The sequence below is a fragment of the Channa argus genome, chromosome 17 (assembly GCF_033026475.1).
Source record: "Channa argus isolate prfri chromosome 17, Channa argus male v1.0, whole genome shotgun sequence".
Lineage (NCBI taxonomy): Eukaryota > Metazoa > Chordata > Actinopteri > Anabantiformes > Channidae > Channa > Channa argus.
The window spans coordinates 17,114,615-17,130,821 of NC_090213.1; the positions used below are offsets into that span (position 1 = coordinate 17,114,615).

The 16,207-nt window shown below is 43.7% G+C and overlaps 1 protein-coding gene across 4 annotated transcripts in view; it reads right to left on the minus strand.

Annotated features, from left to right (window-relative positions):
- Window positions 1-1,563: 1,563 nt before the first annotated feature.
- The window catches only part of flrt2 (fibronectin leucine rich transmembrane protein 2), a 46,480-nt gene continuing 31,836 nt past the window's right edge, over window positions 1,564-16,207 (minus strand). For 2 of the 4 annotated variants that reach the window (XM_067481586.1, XM_067481588.1), the window contains exon 2: window positions 1,564-8,344. In XM_067481586.1, coding sequence (XP_067337687.1) covers window positions 5,928-7,907 — 1,980 coding nt within the window. In that variant the 5' untranslated portion in view covers window positions 7,908-8,344 and the 3' untranslated portion in view covers window positions 1,564-5,927. Of the gene's footprint in view, window positions 8,345-10,678; window positions 11,828-16,207 lie in introns of those variants that run through there. The other 2 variants (XM_067481587.1, XM_067481585.1) reach the window with 2 other exon arrangements.

The following is a 16,207-nucleotide window of genomic DNA, read 5'->3' on the forward strand; positions in this document are numbered from 1 at the left end:
CTGTCTGGGTATAATCAAGTGTATAGTGCTTGTATGTATGTCAAATATGCAACTTTGTGTATTCTATAACAACAATAATAACAACTACAATAATAAGAAACAATCAATATTAATAATTGTTGAGAAATAAAAATCAATCACTGGTTTTGTGACAATTTGATTACACCTTAAATATGAATACTAAATGGATTGATTTTCTTTTTATATATAATGATGAATAATATTTTAGACTCCAATTTAATCAGTTCTTCATACATTTATGATCAAATGTCCCAGTCCCAGTACCTACCCCCATATACTATTTCACTGTGCTATAATAATGTAGCTAGTTTATAATGAACTGTTGATAAATGTCATTAGTAATAATGCATCCTACTGTACATTTGTATGTAAACATTTAAATTTGTAGAATAACTAGCACCCACAAAGGTAGTGTACATGTGAAGTATACACATCTACAAAATGGACAAGTAGGCCTGCCTTAAATTTAAAGTCTGAAGCACATATTTCGTCATGAGAGCTTTTATATTCACAACAAAATATAACTTTACAGAATTGGCTGCCTCCTACCTAAAAACTGTCACTTCTAGCAGTTATGCTACAAATTTCAATGCAACACTGGCTTACAGATTTTTATTCTAGCAACCAATTCACCTACTGTACAATCTACTAAATAAATCATTTCACAATGGTGCAACTCAGCTGAGTAAAAATCATTATTTATTATTTATAACTATCTGGTAGTTATAAGAATGTGGGTAGAACCTTACCAACAACTTCAAACCAGTTATGTTGACTGCACAGAGGCAAAATCACACACTGAATCTTTTATGATACTTGTTACACAACACACAAAGAGGAGGAGAATAGCAAAGTAAAGGGTTTTAGTGTCAAAGCCTCAGTTCATTCCACCAACTTGGCCTCCGCAAAAAGCCTCCAATTCTGCAATAACAAATCATATTGTGACATTTGTGGATTTTGAGAAAAATACCAATTTCCCGCTCAAAATACCAGAGTGACGCACCGCCTCGTGTTTCAGCTGAATACATGTGGTAAATTGTCATGGTGAATTAAGACCGGGCTAATGTGGGTTTTTTAGTGGGCTGGAGGCTGAAAATGCAAAACTGGGATGTGGTCACCGGGAAGGAAAAAAGTTGGACTTTGGTAGAACACAGGGATTTGGGCAAAAAGTCCATTCTGGGATTTAGTTTAGTGCCATACAAGTTGAATGAGAGTGTATCCTTGCTTTTCCGCAGCTGAACACTAAGCTGTGGTGGCTACGCTAAGATGTCTCAAGCTTCCCATATAGAAATAAGAGGATAAATTGGCATGATGTCCTACAGCACAGATCTTTAACCCAGAATTACTAGTGTCTGACCCAAAATAGATTCAGCTAGGCCTGTGTTTCTGTCCAAATGCTTTCCTCACATGGTTTGACGGCTTGTGCCAACACACAGAACTAATGCAGAAGACAAAGAATGTCTGATCAGTCATTAGAGCTCACAGTATAAGCTTTGATTTCTGTGTTGAGTAAGTTTCTAGAATGAAAAAAGAAGGGATTGCTCAAATCCAAGGGCTCTTTTATTTTCAAAAAGCTTCACTTAAGTATTTACAGTTTGTGCAAAAACATTTAAAGGTTTCAAGGACTTTACATTGTAAGTTCAACCTCAAGGCACATACATGGAACAACATCAATATTTCATGAGAACAGAAATTTAACTTTGGTTCCTAAGAAAAATATCTTTGTGTGGATGGCTAACGTAACACTGCGAGTGTCTCGATGAGAAGCTGAAATGGCAATGTGTTCCGATATAGCCGCTCTACATGCACTGTAAATTTCCAACCTGCTGTCTCTAAACTGTACGAGAGCCTTTCAATATGGCCGCTCATACTGCATCTCAACCACCACTGAGTGACCGAGTGGAAAAACAAACAAACCCAAAAAAAAAAACATATTTGAAACTCCAAAAATGAAAGGCTATGAAGCTAAATACAGTACATGCACACATCCTTGAATGAGTGTCACTGGCTAATAGATACTTGCAGTGAAGGATTTTGCCTATAGGAAGAAAAGATGACGTTAAACATATTTAGTTTCAACCACTCATGTGTTTTGTCTGCATTGACCTCTCAGTGATTAAACACAATTATTTTCCAACGTGAATCAGTGATCTTTAAGGGGAATTACTCCTCGGCACCCTGAAACAGTAATAAAGTGATGCTACCAGTCTGTAATACATTTTGTGTAATTGCATTGGTCACAGCGCTAAAGCCATGCTCGTTCATCAACCAAGTAGAAAATCAAGAGTAATATACGCTGGAAAACCACCACCAAAGCTCCCTCCCAGTCTACTTGAATCCTTGGCCATGCACCAATTGAGGTCTAGCACTATGTGGACGAACAGTCTCATTAGCCACCGTGTGGTTTGCTTAGTGTTGTCCTTCCAGTTCATACTTTTGTTGTTGTCACCGTGGCTGCAATCGGTTGGAAAAATGTGCTTTCTGTTCTGTTCTTCCTTTGTGTCTCACCTCACCTGCCACCATCCTATTTAAACTCTCTAGCTCATCATTCAGTCCTGCATAAAAGTTAAGGCAAATATCTGTCTCCGTTAAACATTCACAGACAGGGGGAGATAATGTATTTTGCAATAGTTTGACCTGATTCCGTTTGATCAGCATGTGACTTAAAATAGGGCTTTCATCTATAACAACAACGACGACGACGAAGAATGTGTAATGTCAATGTTCAAGTGTTTCGGGGGGGGGGGGGGGTTATGGTCTGCTGGTGCAGCATGTAGCAAACCACAAATGGACTGTCAGTAGGGTTTTCTCAGTTTGTTAGCTTCAGGGCAGGTCAAAGCGCAGGTCAGGGCGGCCAGGTGCGTTTGTGTATTGGGTGTGCTGATATGTCGAGAGTAGTAGAAAAAGACTCAAATAAAAAGTGGAGATGCTTTGATAACCACAGAAGAGCTGATTAACTATAAAGCCAACATGGAAAAAACATTTAAAATCTAATTTGTGTCCACTGTTTGCCAGGGAAATAATATAAAGACAATGCAAATTCCAAAAATGTTTAAATATTTTTAACTAATATTTTGACATTTTGGCAAGAGTTGTGAGAAGATTGATACCACTCTCGTATATATGTGAAGCTTTATGCTAGGACACAGTTAGCTTAGCTTAGCCTAAAAACTGGAAAAACTTACCAAGCTCTTTCTGAAGGTAGCAAAATCCACCTGACAGCATTTGTAAAGCTTACAAAATAACATATATTTGTTTCATTCATAAAAAACGTGAGTCTGACACGCTCTAGCTTTACTGCAATTAATTTTATCTTTGGAAGAAACCAGGTTAGCTGTTTCCATCTGTTTCTGGTCTTTATGCTAAGTTAACTACCGGCTAGTGGTAGCTAATGCTATTGTCAATTCAATTCAACTTTATTTATATAGCGCCATTTCACAACAAAATCATCTCAAGGCACTTTACAGAATAAAGTCCAGACTATGCAAGTATGTAGAGGCAGCTAACAGACACAAGAGTGGTGTCCTTTTTTTTTTTTTTTTATCTAGTTCTCAGTAAAAAAATCAAATACCAAGCATTTCCATTCCATTCCAATATATTTTTTCTAAGATATATATCTGTTGTCATTACTGTTACAGGAATAAAACTATAACAAATAGGTTAAAAATATGTCAGTGGTCGATAAGATCTTAAGACATATATTGACACTAAATGGCATGTTACGACGGATGATTGTAATTATTTGTGTTCATGTTTGGAAAGTTCTCAGTTAAGAGGATTTAAATGCAGGGGTTGTGGACATGCATCATCTCATCTCATATGGCCGCGATCTGAGCCGTTTCTGAAATCAGTTCTAACAGCAGAGGCAAAGCTTTACGAGATAATCTTGACACTGGAATAACTCAAGTACAAGCTCTTAAAAATCCTTTTACTCTACAGTAAATATGTGGTTTGTTAAATCTCTACTGTTTAAGTTCAAGCAGCTGAGAAAAAGTTAACACCCTCCCTCTCCCAGCATAGCTTCCAATGCTGCCAAGAGAAAATAAGGTCTACATACTCTTTTGCCTTTTTTGGTCGAGGATTATGACTGGGTGGGGGGTTGATACGGTCAGCGGTGAGATTCTTAAGCTGGGGCCCTCAAAATAAAATCTTGTCAAATCAAATCAAAGTCGCCTTAGGAAGGGCATAATAAAGACTTCTCACTAACACCTCACATGCAAAGAGCTGCTACCATAGACCAGGAGCTGGAGGGCAGGAACACTATTTCAACTGAGCCCATGCATGGATCAGAGGTGCAGAGACAGACAGCGAGACGGTGAAACAAAAACACGTAGCAGAAAATGAGGGTAGATTGGGTGAGAATCCTCATTTGAGAAACTAATGTTGTGGAATGAGCAGGAGCATTGTTCAGGTGAAGAAGCCATAAATGAATTAGACGGTCACAGACAAAAGGATAAATGATAAGACGCTAGATTAGCTGCTCAGTCACAACTGTGCACTATGAGGATCATGGGCGGAGTGTGATCTTATTGTTATAATTTCCTAATTTATCAAAAAGCCAAATGAACGCCGGGACAGCCCAGAAATAAGTGGGGGTATAATTAACGCTGTGTGTGTGTGTGTGTGTGTGTGTGTGTGGACTGACACGGACACACATACACAGGATCAGAGGCCTTCTCCTCGTAATAGACCACAGTAGTGAAAATCCATATCATTTGGCCGACAAACACAGAAAACACTGTTAGTTTAAAATGATTCCACATCATTAAGTAGCTCAATGAGCAATAATACACTAAACAATGCTGTTTGGCCATGAGTAATGTTGTCAGGGTAATGGACTCTGGGGGAATAGTGGAGGTAAAGTGATCCCTCTGTCTGTTTCACCCTCTGTTCGTTCCTCTGTCCCACACATGATTCTGAAGGAAACAAGGAAACTGCCCCCTTGTGGCCTCACTCGCCAAAACAGAAGGAAAAACTAAGCAAAAGGGGGGAAATTTCTTCAAAAAGGATGTGCGTGTCTCAGCACATCCATGCGCCTCATTAAGGACAATAATCCTTTGTTGCTTTTTAAGCTCATGTTAATAACTGCACCTCCTTACTGAATAAAACTGCTGAAAATGACACATCCTTTCTCTGAGTTTTCCAAAAGCGTCTTTAGACTAAGCCCACCTTTGTTCCAATGTAAATCAATAGAACAAAGATGCTTTTAGTGTTAAGGCACTTTTGAGAAATCTCAGTCCAGCCTTTCCAACAGCAACTGTCCACAATCCCTTACATGTGACACCACCTCTGTTCATTTCCTGCCATGCTTCCATTAATAACAAAGTGCACTTCAGTTCTTTTTTTACAACTTGTCACAAATGCACCAGTGCTACGTTTCCACAGTGCTCTAATCAGCAGTGTTTCTATTTCCTCTGTGCTATGCTGTCTTTACTACCGTTCTGTTGTACTGGGGGGAGTGTGTTTGCGGCATGTAAAAGCGCATAAAAGTGGAATTTCTGCTTCTGTGGTTAGCAAAGGATCCCAGCCCTCTCAGTGCCTCAGTGTTTCCGAGGCTGACAGCGTTCATCAGAAGCTACACCCAGGGTGCCGTGATTGTACAAATCCATGTTCATGTACAGTACTGACCATTAAAACAACGTTCAAAACCCTGCTGGTTTTAAAAAAAGAAACACTTGTATCTCTTTTCTAGGAATAAAAAAGATAGCAGAGAATCCCACATTGTTATCCACAGTATAAATTACATTGTAGACAGAACTTGGAAATATATATATAGTACAGTTATATTTCACTAGAATTTGTATGTTTTTTGTTGTCTGCACAAACGGTGTATGTGTGTGTATTTATGCACGTACGTGTTTCTGATGTCTGTATGTGTGAATGCAGCTGTACTATTTGCTGCTGCATCACGTGTGGCAGAACTCTGTACTGGGCACGTTGCTGCTCTTGCAGTAGGCTATGCTGTTGTTACTGAGGTGACAGTCTCTAAATCCAATGCCCCCATTGGGCGTGTAGATGGGCTGAATGCGGAAATCTCCCTTGAGCAGCTGCTCATTGTTCAGAGCCACTATCTGGAAACTGGTCTCAGTCATCTCCAGAATGGAGTTATCCTTCTTGGTTCCAGCCTCGCAGTAGTCGTCTTTTCTCCTACCTCGGTTGTATTTCCACTTAGTCGAAGCTGACCGGCTCTTCCTGTGCATGTGCCAGCAGAACAAGCTGAGCAGTGTTACCAGGATAATAAGAACTGCCCCACCTATGATCCCAGCCAATAGTAGCGTGGAGTTGATGCTCCCCTGAGGAGCTCTGTCTGTGACAGGAGGCTTAGTAGGCAAGGCAGGCTTGGTCCTGGCCTCCGAGCATATAGTATCCTCTCCAGGCCTATAGGAGTTAAGGGTGTCCAGCACATGCACGCAGATCCGATAAACAGACCGGGGCTCCAGGTTGGTGAGGGTAATATGCCGCTGGACCCCACTCACCGTCCGCTCCCGCATTCCTTCGTTCATTTGGCTTTGGCCCCTTCTGACCCAAGTGATCTTGTAGGCCGTGACAGTGAAATAGGAAACCCAACTCACCTTAATATTTGTGGAGTTGACCACAGTAAAGGAGATCTTAAGGGGGTCTACATAAGGAGGTAGGGGCCCAGGAAGGTTGGGAATTGGGGGTAAAGGAGGGGAGGGTGAGTTAAGATAGTAAGGTATGGATGTGGTAATGAGGGTGGAAATCATGGTAGTGACAGAGGTGGTGGTTGGTGGGGGAGGGGGGGTGGAGCGGAGGGTAGGCCAGGGTGGCTGGTCGGCATCTACTTGGCACTCAATAATATCCAGCGTGAGCTCTCTGATTGCCATTCCACGCACATTTTCTGGACTTAGGCACACAAACCCTCTAGCGTTAATGTAGGAAGGCAAAGACTTTAGCCACACCACTACCCATTTTACTGCACAGTCACAGCGCCAGGGGTTGTTACGCACCATGAGATGCCTTAGGCTTGACAGGTTATCAAACACACCCTGTGTTAGAGTCTTAAGCTGGTTGCTGGAGATATCCAGTTTTTCGAGCCGGGTGAGGCCAGTGAAGGCCGCCACAGGGATCTGGTCAATCTGGTTCTCCTGCAAGTTGAGTTTAGTTAGTGACTGCGAGGGTAAGAGAGGAGGGGGAAACGTGAGTGAGTTGCGGGCCAGGGATAGCTCACGGAGGTTTGTCAGGTCCTTGAAGGTCCCTGGTGCAATGCCCTCATCCGTCAGCAGGTTCCCGTCCAGCAGGAGGCGCTGCAGGCGTGTCACATTCTGGAAGGCCTCCTCTGCAATGACAGCAATGCGGTTCTCGTCCAACCGCAGCTCCTTCAGATCCTCGGGAAGGCCAATGGGAATGCTGCTTAAGTGATTCTTGGTGAGGAAGAGGAGTTTGAGGCTTACTGCCTCTCTAAAGGCCCCTTCTTCCACCCCCACTGTGGAGATGGAGTTATCATCAAGGTGCAGCTCCTCTAACTGAGTAAGCTGTGCCAGGGCCGCCCTGGAGATTGTTTGGATATTGTTCTCCTGGAGATGCAGGATCCTGGTATTTTTGGGCAGATTAATGGGGAACTCGTCAAGCTGGTTGCCGTAGAGATACACCATCTCCACAGAGGCCAGGTTGTGAAGTTCCACAGGAAAGCCAGCATTGTTGATCTGGTTGTTATGTAGATAGAGGACCTTGTAGTCCTCTTTCATCCCCAGAGGCACTGATGTCAGGCTGCGTTCGTTGCAGTAGACAAACAATTTGTCACAACGACACTCTTCTGGGCAAGAGGCACCAGGGCTAAATTGCATTTGGAGGCTTAGGATGACAGTCAACCAAAATTGCAAGAATGAGGCCCAATCTTTATTCCAGGGTCCAGCCAGAAACTCCATATTGAAACAACAAAAAGCGAAAAAGGGGAGAGAACTATACAAAGAACTGGGAGGGACTTAAACAAATATGAAAATCAGACGTATATATATCCACCAAAAAAATAAACCCACAAAAGGTCAAGCTAGAAGAGTTTGGTAATAATGCAGTTAGCTGGGAAAAGATCAGGAAACTGTGGGAGTAATCCTGTAAATGCTAGTCCTCAGCCAAAGAGCGATGGTCTCATTAGTGGTGGCCAGTCCTATGACTGACTCCATCCATGCTGAGACATCAGACCATAGCAGGACTCCTCACTCATTGCTCCATGCAGAGCTCAGCCAGGGCCAATTTAAAGCCACGCAGTAGAGAGCCACCACAGGCTCCACTCGCCTGTCCGTCACACACTGCTGGTCCCCGACCGGGGCAGAGTCCAAGGGGGGTGACATTTGGATCCAGAGACCTGTAGGAAAACAAAGAAATGCTAGATTAGTGGCCTATTCTCAGAAAAAAAGGGACTCTTTTTTTCCCTCTTTTCGTCCTCTTGTCTCTTTATTTGACATACAAACATACACACACACATACCAACTGTCTTTTCTTCTCTCTCTCACTCTCTGCTACTCTCACAAAGAGAAAGACAGAAAACAAACCATATCATTCACCACTGACCTTTTTTTTTTTTTTTTGCTAAATTATGCACTGGCTATTTAAAAAAGGAGCGAAACCATCTGATAAATATTCAGAACAGCTCTTGCACATCCGGTTTCACAGAAATAAAGCAGGCTTTTATCCCTTCCGCTCTATCAAAGGGGGGAATAGAGCACTTCAAGTGCACACACACTAATGCATTCACCGAGGTTCTGAGCAACATCAATGTTACTTAATGGAAACATCCTAATGAGGCTAACATGCACATTAGGCTAATAAACATGTGTTATTAACATGCCAACATGGATGCACAAAATATTTTCTGCGGCAAAAACGGCAAACAAGTTACAGCTGACTTATTTTCCCCAACTGCTTGTGCAGAAATGGTGGCCAGAGGTACATGAATAAACACAAGTGCTTACAGTAAACACGGCCGTTGTTTTGCCACTGGCCTAGAGACGAGCTTGTTACTACGTGTCAACCTGAACACACAATCATCATCCAGCTCAAAGCTGTGAACAGTGGAATTACAAAATGAGGAAGAGGCAGTTCAGGAATGAAGACCCTACATATCAGCCCCTCCCCTCCCTGCAGTGACAATCAAAAGCTGTCAAATGAAATGGGATTGGAAAATAATTTAGTCCCTCCACGAGTGATAAATGATCGATACAGGCTGTTTTTCAGCATAGAGAGGCTTGTAGTAAAGCACAAGGCCGTTGGATTACAGTAGACCCCCGCATCCATTATTCCAAGTTTTATGAGCCATCAAACATTTTTCTCCCTCTCCCTCGCAACATGATTGAAAGATACTGGTTGACATTGGTAGTTTTCCGCTTGGCTGAAGTCGGTGTCGGATGAAACACAATAATGAGAACGATGGGTTAAGTGTTAAGCACAGAAGTGGCCGTGAGCATGGATTAAGGTGTCCTGCAGGGTTTGTCAAGAAACAGGAGTGGCCACTGAGCCATATCATTCCAAATAGAATTTGAGTTTTAGTTATTTTAAGCAGATTTGAAGCAAAATACTGTTTTTTTTTATGCCTATCAGCCATTGCATGGAATTTTTTTTTAAAGGGAAAGAAAAGAAAAAAAGATCCTAAAAAAAAAAAAAACAACTAAGAAAACCTCTATTTGCCTTCACAGTCTTGCTTTTTTTTAAAGTCCCTGTGTTTTTTTGTTGACAAGATGGAGTCTGCACGGGCTCTTTGTGGCTGAGATGGAGAAACAATCCTCTGACACACATCTGTGATCTACTTTTCTAAATTGAAAGAGCTAAATTTAATCAAATAAGCTTGGGGTGGGGGTGGGGGGGGGGGGGATAAGCAACCACATGAGGCGATAAAATGCGCCGCCACAGCATCACAATCAACAGCAGAAGGCAGCAGCATCAAGATTATCATAGCTCCACAAATAAAATGTCACCAAGAATCCGGGTAATAACAGAAAGTCAACTTGATAAAACTGTGGACGTGAATAGACGGAGGTGTGAAAGTGATAAAGAAGATACATTTTTTTTTGGAATTGTCTTTTGCTTTGTCTTATTTTCTTTCCAACTGAGGGAGCACAGTTTCTCGCCGCTAGATGAACGCTGTGATAGGTGGCCAGGACAATCCGATTAGAAGTGGATTTAGCGACAGAAACGCAATTAAAAGTTAAAAATGGATAAGGTATTTAAGAGGCAATAAGAGGCGGATCAGGTAGACTTTAAAGGCTGCACAGTGAGCGGTGTTCATTTGAATGAATTATTTCAAAGGGGGAATTTAAAACCGTGCAGTGCATTGAGAAATGAAAGCCCCTCTTAAAAAAAATAAAGAAAAAAAAAAAGGTCTGGTTTTCTCCAGGGTGCAAAATGTGGAGCCATGCGATTTGAAGTGCGGCAGTCTTTAACTCGATGGAAAAAAAAACTAATTAACCTACAAATACATTTGAAATTATCTTTAAAAAGCACTGGGAACTTGTGCATTAATATTAGTTTATGAATAGCGTCCCTAACATACATGAAAACATTAGTGGATCGGTTCTATAGGATCAGGTATGTTTTCCATTACAATTCGAAATTGATACACAACTTAGGCCTGTGCTAAAGCTGCAAATTCCTTCTACAGTTCTCCACAACTACGTGGAGGGTTACCGAGAAACATCCACTGTACCTTTAGGGAGCCTTTATCCATTACAAACCCCGATACCGCGTTCAACTTTCCCCTTTTTCTTTAAGCATCAGTCCTTCGTGCGGTCCTGCTGTATGGCCGTGCGTAAAGGTCCTTTCGGTAACGTTGGTGAGAGTCGGTTCCGATCAGCAGTCTACTGAACAGCATATTTGCCTGCAGGTGTCCCCCTGGTTGTAGCTTCGCGTCTGTCCGAACCGCTGTCCGTACTTTTTATTTATTTATTTTTTTAAATTTATTTTGTTTCCCAGCTCGCGGGCGCTTAAAAAAAAAGGAGCTCCTCGGCTTCACCTCAGCGCCGTCCGCGGCGCATGGGGGGCGAAGAAAGCAGCAGCAGGGTGATCGCAGCGCCCATTTCTCCCCTTCCACACTCTGCCCAAACGGTGAGGACGCACTCACCAAAGTGTCCGCCGCCCGATCCACCAGGGGCCATGACGGCCAGCTGCGTCCGTCCGGTGCGCTGTTTAGTGGGGAGCTCAAACTTGCCTTTAGCGTCTACGCGGCTCAGACGCGGACTCTGAGTTGTTTTCTTAGATGGATTCACTTGATAGTGCGACGTGTGTGCTCTGCTCTGCTCACCTCTCTCTCCCTCTCTCCCTCTGTCTCACACAGCCCTCATGTCCCTCCTCCCCTCCCCTCTCCAGAATAAAGAATGCATCTCCTCCAGCAGCGCCGTGATGGCTTTAAGCCACAGATCCTCCCTGCTGCCCTCACACTGCAGAAAATAGTTTGTCTCTCAACACACTTTATCCCTACACGCCACCTTATCCCGCCGCAGAGCCCGGGCTTACATTAACATGTTAATCACGAACTTTAAGTCACACACCGTCTGTGAAAAATCACTAGGTCGCATCCCTGCAGTGTGAAAGGAGAGCGTGGTTGTTAAGTGTCCCTGAAAGACACACAAAGTTTCCTGGAATATATATGGACCTGTAGTTGAGGCTCTTTATGACCACCAGGCCCCGTTCTCTTCACAAACTTCTTATTTTAATTACAGCTGGATAATTAGCCCCGAGTGAAAAGCGCCGGCTTTACTTCCTGTGCTTTCTTCTGGTGATTTGAAGCATTCAGACACACGCTGACAGCCGCAGTAATTTCATCTGACTACATTGCTTCTTCGCGCTAATACTGATTCAGCACAGTGCACCGCTGCTCTGCCCACACGCTCGCGCGCACGCAGACACATTTCTACTACGCCCACGTGTACTTTTCCTCCGTGCGCGCCCCCCCCCCCCCCCCCCCCCATTCTGTGACACAGCTAGCAAACAAGCACGCGCTCACATATCTCTGCAGGCTCCAGTAGATTGACACTAATATATGTAGTTGTGTTCTGGTTTCTCCCTCTGTCTTTCTTGCTCTCTGGCTAGGTAATCTTTTAAACACTAAATTAAAAGTTTTAGCATTTGAAAGAAACAATAAGAGCCGCCTTCTTACAAATGTTAAATTCACAAGCAGCGAGCCGCATAAGGTCAACAATCAAGCTTGTAAGAAAATCTAGCTGTTACATCGGCTAATTGATGGTAACACTTTTACATCTGTTCCTGTTGAATTATGGTTTAGCCTTTATTCTAGCGTCTCTTGACCTGCTGTTCAGCAAGCATTTACTAATTTTTTTGTCCCAACAAGTTAAATAAACTGTTGGGTAAGTCAGTTAGTTTAATCCAGATTTTTTTTTATTTTTTTTTAACGTTTCTATCCATCCATCATCGTAACCACTTATCCAGTTCAGGGTCACAGGGTTGCTGAAGATGATCCCAGCTGCCATTGGGCGAAGAGGCTGTGTACACCATGCACAACCATTCACACTCACATTCACACCTACAAGTTAACCTAACTTGCAATGTCTTTGGAGACCCGGAGTACCTGTGCAAGCACGGTGACGAAAGGCAACAGTCGGTCAGGGGTTTTGAACCGGTGACCTTCTAGCTGTGACTACTTTTTTTTTTTTTTTTAAACCAGGTTGTAGTGGCGATCTACAACCTAGTAGACTTGTCTTTCTCAAGGAGTACCATAACATCTAAGAAGAATTATGGATTTTTTTTTAGAGTCTTCAAAAGTATGCTCCTCATGGCACAAAAGACAAGACTTACGTGAGGCTTCGATGGTACTAGAAGGGCCTTTCTTGTTAAGAGTCAGGCTCTATGCTCACATCCTTTTGGGTATTCAATAACTTTTCAGTAGTGGTGAAGCTCTTTTTACTACCACCTATCGTCCCCTACCTTTGTACTTGAAGGACAATTTTCAATTTCTATTATTCGCTGAGTGTGTAGAGAAGAATGCAACCGCAAGGGGGCACAAGCCAGTGTCTTCTTGTGCCAGTCCCAAGTCTGGATAAATGCAGAGGGTTGTGGCAGGAAGGGCATCCGACGTAAAACACATGCCAAATCAAACATGCGAATCGTGACAAAGGCTTCCATACCGGATCGGTCGGGGCCCGGGTTAACAACGACCGCCACCGGTGCTGTTGACCTACAGGGTACCGGTGGAAATTGGACTACTGTTGGTCGAAGACGAAGAAGAAGAGGAGGAAGGTGTGTTCGTAGGCAGAGAGAGAAGAGGAAAGCTAAGAATGTAGGACTGACAGTAGGGACTTTGAATGTTGGTACTATGACAGGGAAGGCTAGGGAGTTGATTGACATGATGCAGAGAAGGAAGGTGGACATACTGTGTGTCCAGGAGACCAGGTGGAAAGGTAGCAAGGCTAGAAGCTTAGGAGCAGGGTTCAAGTTGTTTTACCATGGGTCAGATAGGAAGAGAAATGGAGTAGGAGTTATATTGAAAGAGGATTTTGTGAGGAATGTTCTAGAGGTGAAAAGAGTATCAGACAGGTTGATGAGCCTGAAGCTGGAAGTTGAAGGGGTGATGTTCAATGTTGTGAGTGGTTATGCCCCACAGGTAGGATGTGAGTTAGAAGAGAAGGAGAAATTCTGGAGTGAGTTAGATGAAGTGATGCAGAGCATCCCCAGAGGTGAGAGAGTTGTCATTGGTGCAGATTTCAATGGGCATGTAGGTGAAGGGAACAGAGGTGATGAGACTGTTATGGGCAGGTTTGGTGTTCAGGACAGGAACGCAGAAGGTCAGATGGTGGTTGACTTTGCAAAGAGAATGGAAATGGCTGTAGTAAACACTTTCTTTCAGAAGAGGCAGGAACATAGGGTGACGTACAAGAGCGGAGGGAGAAGCACTCAGGTAGACTACATCTTGTGTAGACGTTGTAATCTGAAAGAGATCAGTGACTGTAAAGCATTGGTAGGGGAGAGTGTAGCCAGACAACACAGGATGGTGGTGTGTAAAATGATGCTGGTGGTGAGGAAGATAAGGAGGACTAAGGCAGAGCAGAGGACGAAGTGGTGGAAGTTGAAAAAGGAAGAATGTCGTTTAGTTTTCAGGGAGGAGCTGAGACAGACTCTGGGTGGTTTGGAGGTGCTTCCAGATGACTGGACTACTACAGCTAATTTGATCAGGGAGACAGGTAGGAGGGTACTCGGTGTGTCATCTGGAAAGAGGAAAGCGGACAAGGAGACTTGGTGGTGGAACGAGGCAGTTCAGGAGTGTATACAGAGAAAGAGGTTAGCTAAGAAGAAGTGGGACACTGAGAGGACTGAAGAGAGTAGACAGGAGTACAGGGAGATACAGCGTAAGGTGAAGATAGAGGTGGCAAAGGCCAAACAAAGAGCATATGAGGACTTGTATGCTAGGTTGGACACTAAAGAGGGAGAGGTGGATTTGTACAGGTTGGCCAGACAAAGAGATAGAGATGGAAAGGATGTGCAGCAGGTTAGGGTGATTAAAGATAAGGATGGAAATGTATTGACAGGTGCCAGTAGTGTGATGGGAAGATGGAAGGAGTACTTTGAAGAGTTGATGAACGAGGAAAATGAAAGGGAACGAAGAGTTGAAGAGGTGACTGTTGTGAAGCAGGAAGTAGCAAAGATTAGTAAGAGTGAAGTGAGGAGGACATTGAAGAGGATGAAGAGCGGAAAGGCAGTTGGTCCTGATGACATACCTGTGGAGGTATGGAAGTGTCTAGGAGAGGTGGCAGTAGAGTTTTTGACTAGTTTGTTTAACAAGATCTTGGAGAGTGAGAGGATGCCAGAGGACTGGAGGAAAAGTGTACTGGTACCAATTTTTAAGAACAAGGGAGATGCGCAGAGCTGTGGCAACTACAGAGGAATAAAGCTGATGAGTCACACAATGAAGTTGTGGGAAAGAGTAGTGGAAGCTCGGCTAAGGGCAGAAGTGAGTATTTGTGAGCAGCAATATGGTTTCATGCCTAGAAAGAGTACAACAGATGCAGTATTTGCTTTGAGGACGCTGATGGAGAAGTACAGAGAGGGTCATAGGGAGTTGCATTGTGTCTTCGTAGATTTAGAAAAAGCGTATGACAGGGTGCCGAGAGAGGAGCTGTGGTATTGTATGAGGACGTCTGGAGTGGCAGAGAAGTATGTTAGAGTGGTGCAGGACATGTATGAGAGCTGTAAGACAGTGGTGAGGTGTGCTGTAGGTGTGACAGAGGAGTTCAAGGTGGAGGTGGGTCTGCATCAAGGATCGGCTTTGAGCCCCTTCTTGTTTGCTCTGGTGATGGACAGACTGACAGATGAGGTTAGACAAGAATCTCCCTGGACTATGATGTTTGCAGATGACATTGTTATTTGTAGTGAGAGCAGGGAGCAGGTGGAGGAAAATCTAGAGAAGTGGAGGTCTGCTCTGGAAAACAGAGGAATGAAGCTTAGCCGCAGCAAGACAGAATACATGTGTGTGAATGAGAGGGACCCAGGTGGAACGGTGAGGTTACAGGGAGCAGAGGTGAAGAAGGTGCAGGACTTTAAGTATTTAGGGTCAACGGTTCAGAGCAACGGTGAGTGTGGAAAAGAGGTGAAGAGGCGAGTGCAGGCAGGTTGGAACGGGTGGAGAAAAGTGTCAGGTGTGTTGTGTGATAAAAGAGTATCAGCGAGAATGAAAGGAAAGGTGTTCAAGACGGTGGTGAGACCAGCAATGTTGTTCGGCTTAGAGACTGTTGCACTGAAGAAAAGACAGGAGGCAGAGCTGGAGGTTGCAGAGCTTAAGATGTTGAGGTTCTCTTTGGGAGTGACGAGGATGGACAGGATCAGGAATGAGTACATCAGAGGGACAGCTCATGTTAGATGTTTTGGAGATAAAGTCAGAGAGGCCAGATTGAGGAGGTTTGGACATGTTCAGAGGAGAAACTGTGAATATATCGGTAGAAGGATGCTGAGGTTGGAGCTGCCAGGCAGGAGGTCTAGAGGAAGACCAAAGAGGAGATTTATGGATGTAGTGAGGGAGGACATGAAGTTAGTTGGTGTGAGTGAAGAGGATGCAGAGGACAGAGTTAGATGGAGGCACATGATTCGCTGTGGCGACCCCTGAAAGGGAGCAGCCGAAAGGAAAAGAAGAAGCTGAGTGTGTAGAGAAGGTTTTCAATCGATGTAGAGGCTTGCTCGTATCTCGTACCGTATCTGTGAGTACCTCACTCCGGAGATCGTTGTATGACGA